General features: G+C 42.9%; 1 protein-coding gene across 2 annotated transcripts; it reads left to right on the top strand.

The window, feature by feature from the left end:
• The first annotated feature begins 2390 nt into the window (after positions 1 to 2390).
• Positions 2391 to 21614, top strand: LOC112254164 (adenosine receptor A1-like). 2 transcript variants are annotated; one of them, XM_024426455.2, is made up of 3 exons: positions 2391 to 3386; positions 15211 to 15343; positions 16319 to 21614. In XM_024426455.2, the coding sequence occupies exons 1-3, from the start codon at positions 2959 to 2961 to the stop codon at positions 16700 to 16702; spliced, it is 945 nt and encodes a 314-aa protein (XP_024282223.1). In that variant the 5' UTR covers positions 2391 to 2958; the 3' UTR covers positions 16703 to 21614. The 2 variants fall into 2 exon arrangements, with proteins under 2 accessions (XP_024282223.1, XP_024282222.1); XM_024426454.2 differs by having other exon boundaries at positions 15211 to 15487.
• The last annotated feature ends 666 nt before the right edge of the window (positions 21615 to 22280 follow it).

The raw sequence follows: 22280 nt of genomic DNA, 5'->3' as shown, positions 1-22280 counted from the left end.
AGACCATTCATGTGTGGGGTTGCTTCTCAGCCAAGGGAGTGGGCTCACTCACAATTCTGCCTAACACAACCATGAATAAAGAATGGTACCAACACATCCTCCGAGAGCAACTTCTCCCAACCATCCAGGAACAGTTTGATGACGAACAATGCCTTTTCCAGCATGATGGAGCACCTTGCCATAAGGCAAAAGTGATAACTAAGTGACTTGAGGAACAAAACATTGATATTTTGGGTCCATGGCCAGGAAACTCCCCAGACCTTAATCCCATTGAGAACTTGTGGTCAATCCTCAAGAGGCAGGTGGACAAACAAAACCCCAAAATTTCTGACAAACTACAAGCATTAATTATGCAAGAATTGGCTGCCATCAGTCAGGATGTGGCCCAGAAGTTAATTGACAACATGCCAGGGCGGATTGCAGAGGTCTTGAAAAAGAAGGGTCAACACTGCAAATATTGACTCTTCGCATCAACTTCATGTAATTGTCAATAAAAGCCCTTGACACTTATGAAATGCTTGTAATTATACTTCTGTATTCCATAGTAACATCTTACAAAAAATATCTGAAGACACTGAGGCAGCAGACTTTGGAAAAATTCATATTTGTGTCATTCTCAAAACTTTTGGCCACGACTGTATGTATGTTGCATGTGGGTCACTGACTGAGACAGTCACATCTGGAACCTGTCAATGCTTCTGCTGAAGCATCCAGTTTAAAATCTCCCCAATTCTGATTCCATCAGAATAATTTCTTCTAACCTTTCCCAGGCGCGCACAAACACATATATGCACACGCATGCACACACACATACACACACACACACACACACACACACACACACACACACACACACACACACACACACACACACACGCACACACATACATACACACATACACACACACACATACACATACACACACACACACATACACATACACATACACACACACACACACTCACAGTGCTAGCTTGGTTTTGTTGCTGTCTGTATATCATCTATTTACCTCCACTCCTATCTCTTTGTTCCTCTGTCAGGAGAGAAGAAATCCTTTGTTGGTCTGGAAGCCTTCTTTCCTGGAACCGTCAATCAACCTATAAACTGGCTTTATCCACCGCCATGGGGGTGGACAAAGCCATGGAAACCACCAAAAGGTTTGAAAATGAATGCAGACATTTACATGAGAAGCAGATATTTGATTTACATACATGGGCATGCTTATGTCACAGGCTACATTTACAGGACAATGACGTTATTGTGTATTGTTTGCGCTTTGTGTCATTATATTGCACCCCTTCTTGCATAAAAAAAGGTGGATTTCACAATCACACCAAATGGCATTTTATCCTTCAATGACCTTGACAATGGCATCCAGTAAATAAAGCATAGGCTAGGCCATTTCTCTGTCTCTCACTTGCTCACATAAACTTTTTCTGCAGTGTGCTAAATCAGGGTCAGACAGAGTGATTCTTGTTAGTTAAACAAATCTAATTTGAAATACCTCACACACATGGTTATGGGCTTAAAAATAAAGAAGACACCTGTACCATGTCAGATATAGAGTTGACATTTGTTTAATTTTGAGTTTGCATCCCAATATTACACATTACACACATCACAGATTGAAATATAATTAAACTTTGACATAGAAACACCGGATTTTCGTCATTCGTCAAAAACCCATGATTATTTAGCCTATGAAGTTATGAAAAATATGAATAACTTTCCACTTATGATGCCAATGAGGGAGCGTTTGGTCATTGACTGCAGGTAAGGGCTACACAATATCTATTTCATAAACAAATAACATAGCTTTTTTCTGTTTTTCATGAGAATGCGCATGTCACATTCATGCTCACTGGCCAATGCTGGGATAGATTGGCGGTGCCAGGTGTCCTCGCGCTCTCTCGCTCTCTCTCTCATTTCATTTTCAATTTAAGGGCTTTATTGGCATGGGAAACATATGTTAACCTTGCCAAAGCAAGTGAGGTAGATAATAAACAAAAGTGAAATAAACAATACAAATTAACATTACACTCACAAAAGTTCCAAAAGAATAAAGACATGTCAAATGTCATACTATGTGCAAGTAGTACAAAAGGCACTACAGAAGGTAGTTAAAATACAAAAGGGAAAAGAAATAAACATAAAAATGGGTTGTATTTACAATGGTTTTTGTTCTTCGCTGGTTGCCCTTTTCTGTTATGTCACACTGGTATTTCACTCAATAGAAATTGGGGTTGTTTTCAAGTTCTTTGTGGATCTGTGTAATCTGAGGGAAATGTGTGCCGCTAATATGGTCATACATTTGGCAGGCGGTCAGGAAGTGCAACTCAGTTTCCACCTAATTTTGTGGACAGGGTGCACTCTCTCTCTCTCTCTCTCTGCATAGATGTCCGCCGGCGCATGTGATTTACCAGAAAGTACAGAGAACGGGGAAAAGACAATTCCCTCGCCGCAATTACTAGAGATTGTATTGGAGCTGATCGTACGGGCAGTCAGCATCCTGTGTCTGAGTTCGGGACAGTTGCCGCTGTAGCCTTTAAAAACCACTCTGCTCTGCGTTTGTGAGCAAACTTTCGTTCTGGCAAAGAAGACTGGATTCTACACCTTTGTAAAAAGAACCGGAATATAACGAACAAACTATTTTTTTCCCAATTTTCTATTCTTATTAATGATGACGACTAGTGGTGGTGCGAACTGAATTGAGGCACTATGTGGCCAGTGTGACTGAATTACACATTCTCTGGGGAAATTGTTCCTCCTCATTTTTTGGGGAGTGGGACACCAGACTTTCACTAAAACCACAATATGCATGATGTGCCCAAACCAGGGTCCACATTCTGCCCAGTAATGCAAGCTCAAAAATGACTTTTCAACCAGTATATCTAGATGCATAACTTCCTATGGATCGAACAACAGAACACCATGCGCGGGCTTAAAGAAGAGTTCCAATGCCTCTCCGAATTCCACAAGGGAATATGAGAACTTCTCCACTCTGTCTTTCTGAGATACTAGCAGCACAAGACAACAGGACCGACCAGGCTACCGGCACGATGCCCGTCGAAGCCATCTACATCGTGATGGAGGTGATCATCGCAGTGACTTCGGTGATCGGAAACGTGATGGTTATCTGGGCGGTGCGGATCAATCGTTCGATGCGAGACACCACCTTCTGTTTCATTGTGTCTCTGGCTCTGGCGGACATTGCGGTGGGGGCTCTGGTCATCCCGCTGGCCATCACCATCAACATCGGTTTCGAGATGCACTTCTACAGCTGCCTGCTGGTCACATGCATCGTGCTGGTGCTCACGCAGAGTTCCATCCTCGCGTTGCTGGCCATCGCTATCGACCGTTACCTGAGGGTGAAAATACCCATGAGGTAATAATAAGAGAGAAAGGGGAAATATTGTGCTTTGCTGAGTTTTCTTTGGTCTCTGTTTGCATGCTTTCTTTGCCAAGGTCAGTAGGTCAAACATTTGTCTTGTTTGTGTGTTGGCAGTGGGATTTGAGATATTGTGCAGTACAGGCTATTTTGTTGCAGATTGCTTGAATAGGCTACTCAGGTAGGTGTGTGCCGCTAATATGGTCATACATTTGGCAGGCGGTCAGGAAGTGCAACTCAGTTTCCACCTAATTTTGTGGACAGGGTGCACTCTCTCTCTCTCTCTCTCTCTAAAGTGCAGACTGTCAGCTTTCATTTTAGGGTATATAGAAATGAATTGTAAATAATGTTTTGCATAATTTTGGAGTCACTTTAATTGTAAATAAGAATAGAATATGTTTCTAAACACTTCTACAATAATGTGGACACTGCTATGATTATGTATAATCCTGGATGTGACAAAAACAAAATACACAATACATTATTAACCATTAATTTCTATTGGTTACAAAATAATCTGATACACAACCAAAACAAACAGCAAATGCACCAGACAAATTTATAGAGTCACAAGCTTGATGTAGTAAAACGTTAAGTACATTTTTCCTAATACTTTTGGTTCCCTTAAATGGGGGGACTATGTATAAGTGCTGTAATTTCTAAACGGTTCACCTGATATGGATAAAAATAGACTAAAATTAAAGCTTTAACTTTAACCTCATAGTCATTGTATCATTTTTAAATCCAACGTGCTGGAGTACAGAGCCAAAACAACAAAACATTTGTCATTGTCCCACTACTTTTGGAGCTCACTGTAGCTGCAACTACACAGCCCATTGGCAGTTTTGCCAGACAGGCACAGGCCTTTTTATCAATTCGATTTGCTCACCTCTTGCATCCTCTCTCCTCCGTCCTCTCTCACTCTCCTCCTTTTGAAAAAGGTCAAAGTTGAATCGGGTCGGCAAGGAGAGTGTACATATTATTGGAAATGCGCAGGCTTGAAATAAGACGGTGCTTCTGCACTCCCCCAAAATAAACGTGTAAAGTGTTCAAAACAAATGAAGCTAGTTGTGCAAGACATTTTATAGATAAAACAATAAGTAGCATATTGCTTTTAAACGTGTGCATGTTTTTCTCCTCTGGCTAAACAAAAGCTGATTCAAAGGGGGTGGGACAGATTTCAAAACTCTTCCGTGGTAGGATACACATGAATATCTTTGACGAAAGGAGGAGGGGGCTATCGAGGAGGGGAGGACACTCTTGCGTATGCCTACTAACGTATTGACACTCCTCGACCACTCAGTTCCGGGTTGCGGAGGAGAGAGGATGGATGACAGTCATTTTCCCAAATTAGAATCTCCCACAATAGGCTCTTAGACAGAGCTACATGTCAACATGATGTTGCTTCCAGTTGGAGAAGCATTAACTGTATTTTATATCACATTGTACATAAAATGTAGAATGAATTCATCTACAACGGATAGTCCCCAACCACAACAGACTGCAGACAGACTGTGTATACATAGCCAGTTTCAGTTGCGGTCAAGTCCATAGTCAAGATGAGATGTGTGTACCTGCTCTATTTGAATTCCACACCAGCTGTGAGGAATGCTATTCTAGTGAGACTGTAACCCTCTCCATCTGTTGACCGACTGGGTAGTGATGTGTAGAGAAAATCATTATATATATCACTTACAATGAGCTGCTACATATGGACTTAGGTAGATGTGCTTTCTGCACTCCACACCCAGTTCTAATATGTTAACATGAATATGGACATTTCAATATTTCAAGTTAGAGCCCAAGTTAAGATGGCACCGAAGAGGATGGCTGACGTTTTACATGCTCCTAACCTACTGTGCCATTTTGTTCATTTTTTTTGCGTTGTTTTATATATATATTTGAACTTATTCTGTACATAATGTTGCTGCTACCGTCTCTTATGACCGGAAATAACTTCTGGACATCAGAACAACGATTACTCACCTTGAACTGGAAGAAGTTTTTTCTGACGAGAAGGATATACTCCCACCCATTCTACTGGCTAGCATGAAATCATTGGAAAATAAAATTGAGGACCTATGATTACGATTATCCTACCAACGGGACATTAAAAATTGTAGTATCTTATGTTTCACTGAGTCGTGGCTGAACGACAACACGGATAACATAGAGCTGGCCGGATTTTCCATGCACCGGCAGAACAGAGAAGCTACGTCTGGTAAGACGAGGGTTGGGGGTGTGTGTCTATTTGTCAATAGCAGTTGGTGCGCGATGTCTAATATTAAAAAAGTCTCAAGGTATTGCTACCAAGAGAGTTCTCATCTATATTATTCGTAGCCGTCTATTTACCACCACAGACCAATGCTGGCACTAAGACCTTAATAAAACCAAATAAAACCAAGGCCATAAGCAAACAAAAAAATGCTCATCCAGAAGTGGCACTCCTAGTGGCGTTGGACTTTAATGCAGGCAAACTTAAATCAGTTTTACCAATTTTTTTTTTACCAGCATGTCACATGTGCAACCAGAATGAAAAAAACTGTAGACCACCTTTACTCCACACACATAGATGCATACAAAGCTCTCCCCCGCCCTCCATTTGGAAAATCTGACCATAATTCTATCCTCCTGATTCCTGCTTACAAGCAAAAACTAAAGCAGGAAGTACCAGTGACTCACTCAATACGGAAGTGGTAAGATCAAATCACATTTCATTAGTCACATGCGCCTCAAAACAACAGGTGTAGACCTTACAGTGAAATGCTTACTTACGAGCCCCTAACCAACAATGCAGTTTAAAAAAAATATGAATAAGAAATAAAAGTAACAAGTAATTAAAGAGCAGCAGTAAAATAACAATAGCGAGACTATATACAGGGGGGTACCGGTACAGAGTCAATGTGAATGGGCACCGGTTAGTTGAGGTAATATGTACATGTAGGTAGAGTTATTAAAGTGACTACGCATAGATGACAACAATAGAGAGTAGCAGCGGTGTAAAAGAGGGGGAGCAATGCAAATAGTAATACAAGTAGTCTGGGTGGCCATTTGATTAGACGTTCAGGAGTTTAATGGATTGGGGGTAGAAGCTATTTAGAAGCCTCTTGGACCTAGACTTGGTGCTCTTGTATCGCTTACCGTGTGGTAGCAGAGAGAACAGTCTATGACAAGGGTGGCTGGAGTCTTTGACAATTTGTAGGGCCTTCCGCTGACACTGCCTGGTATAGAGGTCCTGGATGGCAGGAAGCTTGGCCCCAGTGATGTACTGGGCTGTACACACTACCCTCTGTAGTGCCTTGCGGTCTGAGGCTGGGCAGTTGCCATACCATGCAGTGATGCAACCGGTCAGGATGCTCTCGATGGTGCAGCTCGAGAGCCTTTTGAGGACATGAGGACCCATGCCAAATATTTTCAGTCTCCTGAGGGGAAATAGGTTTTGTCGTGCCCTCTTCACGACTGTCTTGGTGTGCTTGGATCATGTTAGTTTGTTGGTGATGCGGACACCCTGTAACTGATGTGTATGCTGCGCTACTGATAGGAATTGTATGAATAATGACTAAACAATATCTACATTTAAATAGAACTATAACTAATTAAACTCTACCCTGTTTTATTATAGATATAAAGTTAGTTCATATGGAAGAGATTATGTAGCATGAACAAGGAGTAATTAAACACCATTCCAACTAGGTTGGGGAGGAATGTGTTGTGTGTTTGAAGTAAGCAAAGAGGGTCATTAACCTATGTTTGAACCCACTCAGCTATAACTCTGTGACGATTAAATAAGACAGCGAGAGCCGCTCCTAGGTTTTTCTTTATCTGGAACTGTCTGCTAAATAGTGATAGATAATGGTGAGACTTCAGAAGTTAATCCTGATATAGTGTGAGTCAGGAGTGTGCGCTAGTGGGTTGGAATAAACTTTTGAACCTGCTTTGTCTTGGTCGAGAGGAGGAGATTCATTCTATAACCAATGACGTCATATTTTGTATATAAACTGTTGTTCACGTGTTCTATGGCAGCGCGCTCCGAGAATAAATACTATTATCTAATTTTGACAAGACTGGTCCCTGTCTATTTTATACAAATAAGAATCTTACAAATTCTTAGAAACAGACAGTGATTTTAATTCATGAACACATATAGGAATTATGAAATTCCGTTGACAGCTACAGGACTGTTTTGCTAGCACAGACTGGATTATGTTCCGGGATTCATCCAATGACATTGAGGAGTACACCACCATGCAAAATCTGCATTGAGCTAAAGCTGCCACTTTCAAGGAGCGGCTCACTAATCCGGACCCTTATAAAAATCCTGCTATGCCCTCAAATGAACCATCAAACAATCAAAGTGTCAATACAGGATTAAGATTGAATCCTACTACACCGTCTCTGACGCTCATCAGATGTGGCAGGGCTTGAAAACTATTAAGGACTACAAAGGGAAACCCAGATGCGAGCTGCCCAGTGACGCAAGCCTACCAGACAAGCTAAAAGCCTTTTATACTCGCTTCGAGGCAAGGACTGAAGCATGCACAAGAGCACCAGCTGTTCTGGATGACTATGTGATAACACTCTCGGTAGCCGATGTGAGCAAGAGCTTTAAACAGGTGAACATTCACAAAGCCGTGGGCCAGACGAATTACCAGGACGTGTAAGCATGCGCGGACCAACTGTCAAGTGTCTTCACTGACATTTCAACCTCTCCCTGACCGAGTCTGTAATAAAAGAGAGCCGCACACTCTAGGAGCTCAGATGCAAAAATTTAATTACCAACGTTTCGACAGCCAAGCTGTCTTCATCAGGGTATAATCACAAACACTGCGGGATGACTCGTTTATGTAGTGTCAAAAGACACAGGTGTCTGTAATCATGGCCAAGAGGGGCCTAATATCATTGGTTAATTATCAAATATTAAAATGTCATACAAAGAACAGCATACAAACAACAAATGGATAGCATACGATCATAAATTCATTTTCAACTACACAAGCTTACAAACAATTACAATGGCAAAGTCACAATAATGGCTTCAGATCAAAGTCTACGTTGAGACCGAAGGGAGCAAGGGTCTTTAAGTTAAAGATCCAGGCAGCCTCTCATTTTAACAATAAATTATCAAGGTCACCCCCTCTCCTAGGGAGGGTGACATGTTCGATGCCAATATAACGCAGAGACGAAATCGAGTGGCCTGCCTCCAAGAAGTGGGCCGCAACTGGATAAGTAAAGCTTTTACACCTAATGGTGCTACGATGCCCTGAGATACGTACTTTTAATTCGCACTTTGTTTTACCTACATCAATTTTTACCACAAGGACAAGTTATAAGATAAATAACTACCTTAGTGGAGCACGTAATAACACCTTTGATTGGGATCGATTTCCCTGTTTGTGGGTGTTTGAAGGATGTACATTTATAAGTGCCATTGCATTGAGCACAGCCATTACATTTGTAATTTCCATCCAGTAGGGGCGCTAATAGACGTTGTTCAGAAATATCTGGTAGATGTGCAGAAGATGAATGTGCAAGTAGAGATACTGGGGTGCAAAGGAACAAGATAAATAAATAAATACAGTATGGGGATGAGGTAGTTGGATGGGCTATTTACAGATGGGCTATGTACAGGTGCAGTGATCCGTGAGCTGCTCTGACAGCTGGTGCTTAAAGCTAGTGAGGGAGATATGAGTCTCCAGCTTCAGTGATTTTTGCAGTTCGTTCCAGTCATTGGCAGCAGAGAGCTGGAAGGAAAGTCGGCCAAAGGAAGAATTGGTTTTGGGGGTGACCAGTGAGATATACCTGCTGGAGCGCGTGCTACGGGTGGGTGCTGCTATGGTAACCAGTGAGCTGCGATAAGGCGGGACTTTACCTAGCAGAGACTTGTAGATGACCTGGAGCCAGTGGGTTTGGCGGCGAGTATGAAGCGAGGGCCAGCCAACTTTTTTTTATTTCACCTTTATTTAACCAGGTAGGCTAGTTGAGAACATGTTATCATTTACAACTGCGACCTGGCCAAGATAAAGCATAGCAGTGTGAACAGACAACAACACAGAGTTACACATGGAGTAAACAATAAACAAGTCAATAACACAGTAGAAAGAAAAACATAGTCTATATACATTGTGTGCAAAAGGCATGAGGAGGTAGGCAAATAATTACAATTTTGCAGATTAACACTGGAGTGATAAATGATCAGATGGTCATGTGCAGGTAGAGATACTGATGTGCAAAAGAGCAGAAAAGTAAATAAATATGAACAGTATGGGGATGGGTAGGTAAATTGGGTGGGCTATTTACCGATGGACTATGTACAGCTGCAGTGATCGGTTAGCTGCTCAGATAGCAGATGTTTGAAGTTGGTGAGGGAGATAAAAGTCTCCAACTTCAGCGATTTTTGCAATTCGTTCCAGTGACAGGCAGCAGAGAACTGGAACGGCCAAATGAGGTGTTGGCTTTAGGGATGATCAGTGAGATACGCCATCTGGAGCGCGTGCTACGGGTGGGTGTTGCCATCGTGACCAGTGAACTGAGATAAGGCAGAGCTTTACCAAGCATGGATTTGTAGATGACCTGGAGCCAGTGGGTCTGGCGACGAATATGTAGCGAGGCCCAGCCGACTAGAGCATACAGGTTGCAGTGGTGGGTGGTATAAGGTGCTTTAGGAACAAAACTGATGGCACTGTGATAAACTGCATCCAGTTTGCTGAGTAGAGTATTGGAAGCTATTTTGTAGATGACATCGCCGAAGTTGAGGATCGGTAGGATAGTCAGTTTTACTAGGGTAAGTTTGGCGGCGTGAGTGAAGGAGGCTTTGTTGCGGAATAGAAAGCTGACTCTAGATTTGATTTTAAATTGGAGATGAAAAGCATGCATTTGGTTTTACTAGCGTTTAAGAGCAGTTGGAGGCCACGGAAGGAGTGTTGTACGGCATTGAAGCTTGTTTGGAGGTTAGATAGCACAGTGTCCAAGGAAGGGCCAGAAGTATACAGAATGGTGTCGTCTGCGTAGAGGTGGATCAGGGAATCGCCCGCAGCAAGAGCAACATCATTGATATATACAGAGAAAAGAGTCGGCCCGAGAATTGAACCCTGTGGCACCCCCATAAAGACTGCCAGAGGACCTGACAACATGCCCTCCGATTTGACACACTGAACTCTGTCTGCAAAGTAGTTGGTGAACCAGGCAAGGCAGTCATTAGAAAAACCGAGGCTACTGAGTCTGCCGATAAGAATATGGTGATTGACAGAGTCGAAAGCCTTGGCCAGGTCGATGAAGACGGCTGCACAGTACTGTCTTTTATCGATGGCGGTTATGATATCGTTTAGTACCTTGAGCGTAGCTGAGGTGCACCCGTGACCGGCTCGGAAACCAGATTGCACAGCGGAGAAGGTACGGTGGGATTCGAGATGGTCAGTGATCTGTTTGTTGACTTGGCTTTCGAAGACCTTAGATAGGCAGGGCAGGATGGATATAGGTCTGTAACAGTTTGGGTCCAGGGTGTCTCCCCCTTTGAAGAGGGGGATGACTGCGGCAGCTTTCCAATCCTTGGGGATCTCAGACGATATGAAAGAGAGGTTGAACAGGCTGGTAATAGGGGTTGCAACAATTTCGGCAGATCATTTTACAAAGAGGGTCCAGATTGTCTAGCCCAGCTGATTTGTAGGGGTCCAGATTTTGCAACTCTTTCAGAACATCAGCTATCTGGTTTTGGGTGAAGGAGAAATGGGGGAGGCTTGGGCGAGTTGCTGTGGGGGGTGCAGGGCTGTTGATCGGGGTAGGGGTAGCCAGGTGGAAAGCATGGCCAGCTGTAGAAAAATGCTTATTGAAATTCTCAATTATAGTGGTGACAGTATTTCCTAGCCTCAGTGCAATGGGCAGCTGGACTTTACAGTGTCCCAGAATTTAGAATTTGAGTTTATGCTACAGGATAAAAAATAATTCTGCTTGAAAAAGCTAGCCTTAGCTTTCCTAACTGCCTGTGTATATTGGTTCCTAACTTCCCTGAAAAGTTGCATATCACGGGGGCTATTCGATGCTAATGCAGAACGCCATAGGATGTTTTTGTGCTGGTCAAGTGCAGTCAGGTCTGGAGAGAACCAAGGGCTTTATCTGTTCCTGGTTCTACATTTTTTTGAATGGGGCATGCTTATTTAAAACTTGTTGAGGATAGGGGTAGTATTTTCACTTTGGATGAATTGCGTGCCCATAGTGAACTGCATCCTACTCTGTCCTAGATTGCTAATATATGCATATTATTATTACAATCGAATAGAAAACACTCTGAAGTTTCTATAACTGTTTGAATTATGTATGTGAGTATAACAGAACTCATAGGGGAGGCAATCTTCCAAACAAGAAGTGAAATTCTGAATGTGGGTCAACTTTGACGTCATCGCCCCTTCCTTTCCCAACAAGATATGGATATTTTAGCACTTCCTACGCCTTCCACTAGATGTCCTCATTCATTAGAAAGTGGAATGGAGCTTTTGGTGTGAACTTTGACCGAATGGGAGGGGAAATAGTCACTGTCCCGACAGAATGCCATTTTGCTGTGGCGCATTTCTCTGTGGGTGCCACTGTCGTTCCATTTGGCTGCAGCTGAAAACGTATGATCCGGTTGGAACGTTATTGGATATATATGAAAATAACATCCTGAAGATTGATTCTCTACTTAGTTTGACCAGTTTATTCAACTTCTTTTTGAAGTTTTCGTGCGAGTTGTCCTGGACCAGCGTCAGTTTTTGGGTACGTGAGCTGAAAGTGGTAGCAAATGCAGCTAATTGGACACTAGTATTGGACATTATGGAACAAAACAACGATTTATTGTGGAACTAGGACTCCTTGCACAGCATCCTGATGAAAGATCATCAAAGGTAGGGGAATATTTATGATGTAATTTCATATTTCTGTTGACTCCAACATGGCGGAGAAATACTTTTACGTCAGAGCGCTGTCTCAGATTATTGCATGGTAGGCTTTTTCCGTAATGTTTAAAAAAAATCTGACACAGCGGTTGCATTAAGAACCAGTGTATCTTTAATTATATGTAGAACATGTATCTTTAGTCAAAGTTTATGATGAGTATTTCTGTTATCTGGCGTAGCTTTCTATATTTCCTCCGGAGATTTTGGAGGCATTTCTGAACATGGCGTCAATGTAAACCGAGATTTGTGGATATAAATATGCATATTATCGAACAAAACATAAATGTATTGTGTAACTGTCACGAATCTCGCCGAAGATGGTGCCTCTTCTTGTTCGGGCGGCGCTCGGCGGTCGTCGTTGCCGGGCTATTAGCTGCCATCGATTCCCTTTCCGTTTGTTTTTGTTTATTGGGTTTATTTGGGTACACCTGTTTTGAGTTAGTGTTTGTTTGTAGGCTATTTAAGGGCACTAGGCCCGCTGGGTATTTGTGCTGGCTTGTTTTCTGTTATCTAGTGTATGAGTGTTCTCAGTATTTTTCCGGACAGTTTTAGTCCGTTGTATTTTGGGACGGGTTGTTTCATGCGCCCTGGAGTTTTGCATGTTGTGGCTCCACAGTCTATGGAATATAATATCCACGTACTTAATTACCTGCTCTCTGCGCTTGACTCCTCCACTCACCATTGTTAGAAGTTGTAACAGTAACATGTCATATGAGTGTCATCTGATGAAGATTTTCAAAAGGTTAGTGATTCATTTTATCTCTAATCCTGCTTTTGTGACTCTCTTTGGCTGGAAAAAATGGCTGCGTTTTTCCTTTGATTTGGTGGTGGTCTAACATAAATATATGTTGTGTTTTCGCTGTAAAACATTTTAAATATCGGACATGATGGGTAGATGAACAAGATGTTTATCTTTCATTTGAGGTATTGGACTTGTTAATGTGTGAAAGTTAAATATTTCTAAAGAATATTTTTGAATTCCCTGCGCCACCTTTTCAGCTGAATGGGGGAGTGGAGTTCCCCTCGGGGAAGCATGCTTATCTAAGATGGTGAGGAAGTTACTTTTAAAGAATAACCAGGCATCCTCTACTGATGGGACGAGGTCAATATCCTTCCAGGATACCTGGGCCAGGTCGATTAGAAAGGCCTGCTCTCTGAAGTGTTTTAGGGAGCGTTTGACAGTGATGAGGGGTGGTCGTTTGACCGCAGACCCATTACAGATGCAGGCAATGAGGCAGTGATCACTGAGATCTTGGTTGAAAACAGCAGAGGATTATTTGGAGGGCAAGTTGGTTAGGATGTTATTTATGAGGGTGCCCATGTTTACAGATTTGGGGTTGTACCTGGTGGGTTAATTGATAATTGTGTGAGATTGAGGGCATCAAGCTTAGATTGTGTTAAGCATGTCCCAGTTTTGGTCACCTAGCAGCACGAGCTCTGTAGATAAATGGGGGGTAATCAATTCACATATGGTGTCCAGGGCACAGCTGGGGGCAGAGGGGGGTCTATAGCAAGTGACAACGGTGAGAGACTTGTTTCTGGAAAGGTGGATTTTTAAAGTAGAAGCTGGAATTGTTTGGATACAGACCTGGATAGTAAGACAGAACTCTGCAGGCTATCTCTGCAGTAGATTGCAACACCGCCCCCTTTGGCTGTTCTATCTTGTTGGAAGATGTTGTAGTTAGGGATGGAAATCCTAAGCCAGTATTCAGACACGGCTAGGACATCCGGGTAGGCAGAGTGTGCTAAAGCAGTGAATAAAACAAACTTAGGGAGGAGGCTTCTAATGTTAACATGCCTGCATACATATCGTGCACAATTAGCTGTCCTTCCTCTACTATGAGAAATCTCCTGTATCACTATACACAGAGGAGGGGTATCGTTCCCCAGAGACACTATTACCTACTTCCTTAATTTATGAGCCACACAGATCTCTGCCCCAGTCACATTCCATTCTGCTCTCCCAATTGCCTGTAACATTAAAGCTTTGGTTTTTGGGACTCCATAGAATACACTGATGTCAGTCCTGCCAAACTCTGCAACTAACACCCTTATGCAAACATTCTGTCTTTAACACAGGCCCGGTATGTACCTTGCCTCCGGCCACAAATACAGTACCAGTCAAAAGTTTGGACACACCTACTCATTCAAGGGTTTTTCTTAATTTTTTACTAATTTCTACATTGTAGAATAATGGTGAAGACATCAAAACTATGAAATAACACATATGGAATCATGTAGTAACCAAAAAAGTACTAACCATAAAAATCAAAACCCTTTGCCTTGAAAACGATTTGTAGTGCAGGACACACATTTCTTCTATTGATTCAAAGTCAAGAAAGTATCAGGTTTCAGGTTATACCCAAGTGCAGACTGTGTAGAAGTAACAATGTTTATTGTAACAGGGGCAGGCAAACAACAGCTCAAGGCAGGGAGGGGTCGATAATCCAGAGTGGTGGGGCCAAGGTACAGGACGGCAGGCAGGCTCAGGGGCAGGCAGAGTAGTCAGGCAGGCGAGCTCGGAGTCAGGACTGGCAGGCGTCAAAACCAGGAGGGTGAGAAAAGAGAGACTGGAAAAAGCAGGAGCTGAGACACAAAACACTGGTAGACTTGAACAAACAAGACGAACTGGCACAGGCAGACAGAAAACACAGGTATATATACCCAGGGGATAAGTGGGGAAGATGGGCGACACCTGGAGTGGGGTGGAGACAAGCACAAGGACAGGTGAAATAGATCAGGGCGTGACACAAAGAAAGCACTTGAAAGCATATCAACAGGAAAAACAGAAAAGTATGCACTAAAACTCCAGCAATTGTTGCTCAATACTCACACGCACACACACCAACCCAGTATACTCTAACTCCTCATTCTTGTCTTATCCTCCATCTCCATAGCTACAAACATGTGGTGACACGGCGGCGTGCAGGCGCGGCGGTGGTGGTGTGTTGGATGGTTGCCATAGTGGTTGGCCTGACGCCCATGCTGGGCTGGAACAACCGGCAGTGTCTCCATGACAACGTCTCCCAGGTGATGTGTAAGTTTGAGAAAGTCATCAGCATGGACTACATGGTCTACTTCAACTTCTTCGGGTGGGTGCTGCCGCCCCTCGTCCTCATGCTGCTAATCTATGCTGAGATATTCTACAAGATACACCACCAGCTCAACAAGAAGGTAGCTCACTGTCTGTAGAGAAGTACCTGTCTTGAGAATCAGATGACTAGAACAGGGTAACCCTACCTTCTTTACCATGAGCTATGTGCATTGTCTCTATTATATGTGCAATAATTATCTATGCTGAGGTATTATATGATCCAACGCCAGCTCGGTAAGAACATTAGCCTGATTTAGTCTTACCAATGTCTTGCTAAGGTTAGCTTGAGCTAGTCTTCCCAATGTCTTGCCAAGGTTGGCTTGAGCTAGTCTTTCCAATGTCTTGTCAAGGTTAGCTTGAGCTAGTCTTTCCAATGTCTTGTCAAGGTTAGCTTGAGCTAGTCTTTCCAATGTCTTATCAAGGTTAGCTTGAGCTAGTCTTGCCAAAGTTAGCTTGATCTTGCCAACTCCTATGGTCATTCTCACATGACCTGACAATGATCCTAGGAGTTGGCAAGACCGCACAAACAGTTCTGGGACCAGGTTACATGAAGGTCACTGACTAGACTAGAGTCAGGTGAATGAAGCGGGTACATTTGATGAGCACAGTAGGGAGGTGGAAGGAGATAAAGGGGTGTTGAAATTCGCTGTACTTTGGCATAACAGGTTATTCCCCTCAGGGATGAAAGCTTAGACAGGCATAATGAGCAGAGATGTTGATTTGTTTCTAAATCAGGTGTCAACTCACTCCACCCAGGATACAATGCTGTGCAAATCAAACACACTTGGAATAGAATAACCAAAAAATTTAATGTCAGTTAAAACACCAGTTAACTTGTAAGTATGCATTACAGAAATGTACAGCCTCTGAATCTAAAGTCTAAATCCTCTTCTCCTTCCCTCCTACCTCAGGTGACGGAGAGCCACATAGACCGCAGCCATTACTACAGTAAGGAGCTGAAACTAGCCAAGTCATTGGCTCTGGTCCTCTTCCTGTTTGCCATCAGCTGGCTTCCTCTAAACATCCTCAACTGCATCACGCTGTTTAGCCCAAACAGTGACAAGCCCATGCTTCTCATCTACATCGCCATCCTGCTCACACACGGCAACTCCGCTGTGAACCCCATTGTCTACGCATTCCAGATCAAGAAGTTCCAGAATGCGTTCCGGAAGATCTGGAAGCAATATGTGCTGTGTAGGGACCCGGTAGGCAAGCTGCCCCAGAGAGGGAGTCAGAGGTGCCAGAGCAGATTGGAGAGGATGTTGAGGACGAACGATGATAACAATTATGTCTGATCTGGTGATGAAGGTCATAGGGGGGCACGGGTCTGTCGCATCCCGCAATGTGTATGTTGTTTGGTGTGGCGTTCTTTTATGCTTTTTAAATTTGTACACTTTGTTTGTTAACCATCTGTCAATGATGGCTTTTCAGTGGTGGGGTGTTGGACTGATTGTGTTGATCATGAACATACTCGGTACTAAATTTACTGTTATGGAAACGCTGCCGGCGCTGCCAGCGGAATCCAATACAGCAGAGAGTTTCTACTACAATGCAACTCAAACAGGAACGTAATGGATATCCCAATGGCCAATATAATCCCTGATTGTCTGCGAGTGGATTACAAACCCAAATGTAAATGTGGAAAACGCAAGGGAATCAGACAGAGAAGTATGACAGGATAGTAGACAGTATAAATAAATAAAAAACATCCCTTACCTACCACCTTGCTGATCAATGCGCAGTCACTGAAGGGGAAAGCGGATGAGCTGTCAGCGAATCTGCGCCTCCAACATGAATACTTGGAGGCCTGTTTGTTGTCATTTACTGAGACTTGGCTGGATGAGTCCCAGACAGGGAAGTGGAGCCAGCTGGCTTCACACTGGCCAGATCGTGATCTGACCGTCACAGGGACTAGTGGTGTAACTGGATCCCGGTAAGAGAGAGACTCTGTACCCGCGATATTGAACTGCTTTCTGTGTCACTGCGACCCTACTATCTGCCCTGTGAGTTCCCCCAATTGTTTGTTACCGTTGTGTACATTCAACCGAAAGATAATATAGCAAAGGCATCAGATATTATTTATAATCTGTCACAGAAACTGGGTACCATCTCCCCCGACGCACCCACATTTATTTTAAGGGATTTTAACAACAGCACTTTGCACAAGGTCCTGCACACGTACCACCAGTATGTGAAATGTCACACTAGGAAAAACAAGACTCTTGACCTGTGCTATGGGACCATACCAAATGCTTTCTCTGCCACCAACGGACCTCCCCTGGGGACATCTGAACACAATGTTGTCTACCTCCAGCCAACCGACTGTTAGCTCTTGGAGAGGGAGAAACCTACAGTTAAAACTGTCCAGATCTGGAACGACCACAGTATCACTCCTCTCCAAGGGTGTTTTGACTGTACTATGTGGGAAGTATTTGAAGACAGCAGCTCTGATCTTAACAAACTCACAGATGTTGTTTCAGACCGTGTCAACTTCTGTGTTGAGTCAGTTGTGCCTATTAAAACCAGTAAAGAATTCCCTAACAATAAGCCTTGGGTATCAAAACATCTAAAATCACTACTTGATAGGAAGAAGGCAGTTTATGCTGAGAGTGATAGACAGGCTTTAAGAGATGTACAACGTGAGATCAGTTTATGCTGAGGGTGATAGACAGGCTTTAAGAGATGCACAATGTGAGATAAAAGACAGATACTAGTGGACAAGGAGGCATACATGCAAAGGGTGGAGAGGACCCTCTCCTCAGGAAACTCAAGGGTGGCCTGGCAAAAGATTAAATACATGGCTCATGCCACCCAGGGGAAAAAACCAATGCTGACCTTGGGAGACATGAGGGCCAGAACAAGGCTAATGAACTGAATGTTTTCTTCTCAAGATTTGAATCAGACGACTTAGGAAGCAAACAAACAAATGGAAGCATCATTACAAGCGTTTGAGAGGGTTGTTGTTAAACAGGCTGATGTTTTGAAGTTGTTCAGTGGATGTAATGCACAAAAAAGCCCAGGCCTGGACAAAATAAGTGGACATTGAAGCACTGTGATGAACAAATAGTTGGTGTTTTTACAGACATTTTCCAATCCTCGCTCGACCGGCAACTGTGGTGGAATATTGACTCAGAAATATAACACATTTTCTAGAACTTGTGAATTCAAATGAGACTTTAATACAAGGTAGCAAAGCCGAGCCCTTCCACGTAAAGACTCTTTTACAAACGTAACAGAGCCGAGCCCCTCCATGGAAAATACTAAATTCTCATATTACAGAGTCCTGCCTTTATAGGATTCTGTCTTTGCATAACGTATAAAGTCCCCTCCTTCTATATGAAAATAGCTTCCCTTGACCTTTCTTTATATCATCATTTTTCCATCTCAGTTCTTGCTTGTTAACACCCACATCTGACAGCTGTATGGGTTATAATGGTAGCAGGGCCCTGGTCCTATACTGGTCCTATATGTTCCATTCCTTATATGGCCATTCTTTCTTAGCTCTCCAACATGAACAGCTTAGATGCTGCTAATAATGGAAATGTAATCGATAGTCATGGGTTTTGCTCCAACACAACACATGCCAGTATTGTGGAAAAACTCAATAATTATACCCATTCCTAAAGCATCTTAGCCCTCTTTGCTGCATGACCCTGTCACCTTGACATCCTTAGGAAGGAAATGCTTTGAGAAAATTGTGAAAGGTCATATTCTCAGCACCACCCGTTTCAGTTTGCCAATCAGCCCAGCAGAAGAGTTGATGATGCCATTCTCACTCTCCTCAACATGATCTACAGACATCAAGAGGGCACCAAATCCCATGTTAGTGTTCTGTTTGTTGACTTTTCTTCTGCCTTCAACACAATCCAGCCTTATATTCGGGCACAGAGACTCATAAGTGACTTCTCCTGAGATGGGGGGCTGGTTTTGTGGCTGTTGGACTTCCTGAGCCAGATGTCACAGCGGGTCAAGTTGGGTCCCCGAGTGTCGGACATATGCACCACCAACACAGGCTCCCCACAGGGATGTGTTTTGTCCCCACTCCTGTACATTTTGTACACCAATAGTTGTACTAGTTCCCATCCTGACAGACACCTAGTTAAGTTCGCTGATGACACTGCCTTGATCAGCCTGTTGCATGATGACGAGGAACAACATGGCCCTGTCCTAAATGACTGTGTGGAGTGGTGTGATGAATCACACTTGGTCCTCAGCACCAACAAGACCAAAGAGATGTGCATAGACTTCAAGAAGCGTACAACACCTAACTCTGCATCATCTGTCAGAGGTCAGAACATAGAGATTGTAGAGGAATACAAATACCTGGGTGTCCTCTTGGACAATAAGCTTCAGTGGAGTAAATGTACAGACCTGATCTACTAAAAGAGTCAACAGAGACTGTACTTTCTAAAAAAGCTGGGATCTTTTAATGTTGAGAGTATTTCAACTTTTTGTATTGTTTGTTGGTTTGGCAATTGCCCGTGTTAGCCAGATAAAGATCCTGAGAAGGATTATCACCACAGCAAGCAAGGTACTTAGAGTCAAACAGACAGGCCCTCAGTAAGGCTCATAAAATTATTTTTAGACCCAAGCCACCCCCTGTACCCGGACTTTGAACTACTCCCCTCTGGGTGCAGGTCTAGGGCACCCCCTGGCATGAAAACCAAACTAGACAATAATTTGTGCCAGGTGTGATATCCCTCCTAAACAGTTCAGGCTGATGTTCCTATCGACCCAGTAAGGCCAGCAGGCTAGTCTTTTTTTATTTGGATGTAACTGTTATGAATATTGTGCTGTCAATTAGTGGTATTGTCATGTACATGTTTAAACACCACGTTAAACATGTACATGATACTGCAGCAACATTTCCCCACGGGGACAATAAAATAAGTAAGTAAGTAAGTGAAGATGTCAGGAATACTGGATTATAAGAGCAGAAGGATGAACATGACAATGGTTTCTCTGTTGATTCGCCTGCTGGTTAGAGAATTATGATTGGATAAAGAGGTGGAGGTGGTGGGAAGGATCCTAACCCTGCAGTGATTGAACTGAAGGAGGGTATGGAGAAGGGACCCTATCCCTAACCCTTGACAGAATCGAGGGGGACCCTAACCTCAGTTTGACCCCACACAGTGAGGAAGTTCTGTCAAGGAATGTTCCTAAACGAGGGTTGAAATGTTACCTCACACAGGCTGAACTAACTATCCACAGGTGGCTGGGTTCCCACACCGTAACCGTGGGTGATCTAATCTCTCTACATTCTAGAATGCAGCAGAATGGCGTCACTCCTAATACATCACTAAGGTCCATCGACTGACAAGACAGGTCGTACTGTCTGACCTGATGCAAGACAACAGAACAGAACAGACCAATGGAGAGGTCAGGTCAGAATGGTGATTTAGGATTCCGAATTAGAAGGAAGGCAGAACTACTAACAATGACTTCAACCATCTCCCATCGGCTTAGGGAACGATGATGTGTAAAGGGTGAAGGGGGTATCCGGCATGTACCGATAGGAACCTGTTGAACTATTTGTAGCACACTATGGCTGTGTCTGAAATGACACCCTATATAGTGCACAACTTTTTGGGGGGGACCAGAGCCCGCAAATCACTTAAAACTTGAAATGGTTCAAACACGCACAGTCATGAAGAAGGAGCAACAGGAGGTTGAAAAAGTTTGGCATGGGACCTCAAATCCTCAAAAGGTTTGACAGCTGTCCCATTGAGAGCATTTTGACTAGCTGCCTCACTGCCTGGCATGGCAATAGCACCGCCCTCGATCGCATGGCGCTACAGAGGGTGGTGTCATACATTATTCAAAATGTATGACAAATCCAATAAGGATTGATCTAAGGGAAAATACTCTGACATTGTGGTTTTAAATACTACATTTTGTTTATAAACAAATGCTCTCGAAACAACTCAGTCTCTGGATCCGATTTTGGAGGTGAGGGAGAAGGATAAAGTGAGTGAGAAAGGTGAGGGGTGAAAGAAGAAAAGGGTGAGGATGTTGAGGGTGGGGGTGATGAAGGAGGTGAGTAGAGAGGAGGCAGGCGAGAGGTGAGAGGGGACATGTAATTGGACAGAAACCAATGGTGTGAAGTACTTAAGTAAAAGTACTTTAAAGTACTACATAAGTAGTTTTGGGGGTTATCTGTACTTTACTATTTATATTTTTTTTCTTCACTACATTCCTAAAGAAACTAATGTACTTTTTACTCCATACATTTTCCCTGACACCCAAAAGTATTTGTTACATTTTGAATGCTTAGCAGGACAGGAAAATGGTCTAATTCACACACTTATCAAGACAACATCCCTGGTCATCCCTACTGGCTCTGATCTGCCGGACTCACTAAACACATGCTTTGTTTGTGTTTAGTGAGTATTGGAGTGTGTCCCGGGCTAGCCGTAATTTAAAAAAAAACAAGAAAATGTTGCATTCTGGTTTGCTTAATATAAGGAATGTGAAATGATTTAAACTTTTACTGTTGATACTTAAGTATATTTAAAACCAAATACTTTTAGACTTTACCTCAAGTAGGATTTTACTGGGTGACTCACTTTTACTCGAGACATTTTCAATTAAGGTAGCTTTACTTTTACTCATGTATGACAAATTTGATACTTTTCCCACCACTGACAGAAACAACCACACAAAGTTTATAACTATCAATTAGTTCAACTGTAGTCAGATAAACATTAAATGTATTATTATTACTATTATTATTATTATTAAGTAGTATCATGCTAGTCACCTACACATCCTTGTGTGTTGTGGAGGGTAAAAACCTTGCTCGAGGCATCATCTTCCTCCCCCACAAAATCAAACATCATCTATACAACACAAGACCAACATTAACTATTGTAA

Source organism: Oncorhynchus tshawytscha, linkage group LG07 (assembly GCF_018296145.1).
Source record: "Oncorhynchus tshawytscha isolate Ot180627B linkage group LG07, Otsh_v2.0, whole genome shotgun sequence".
Classification (NCBI taxonomy): domain Eukaryota; kingdom Metazoa; phylum Chordata; class Actinopteri; order Salmoniformes; family Salmonidae; genus Oncorhynchus; species Oncorhynchus tshawytscha.
This window is presented reverse-complemented; position numbering and strand designations above follow the sequence as displayed.

Coding starts and splice junctions, on each gene's coding strand:
- LOC112254164 (XM_024426454.2), top strand. CDS start 2,959: ATGCCTCTCCGAATTCCACAAGGGAATATGAGAACTTCTCCACTCTGT. Junction 3,387..15,210: donor AGGGTGAAAATACCCATGAG/GTAATAATAAGA, acceptor CCATCTCCATAG/CTACAAACATGTGGTGACAC. Junction 15,488..16,318: donor ACCACCAGCTCAACAAGAAG/GTAGCTCACTGT, acceptor CTCCTACCTCAG/GTGACGGAGAGCCACATAGA.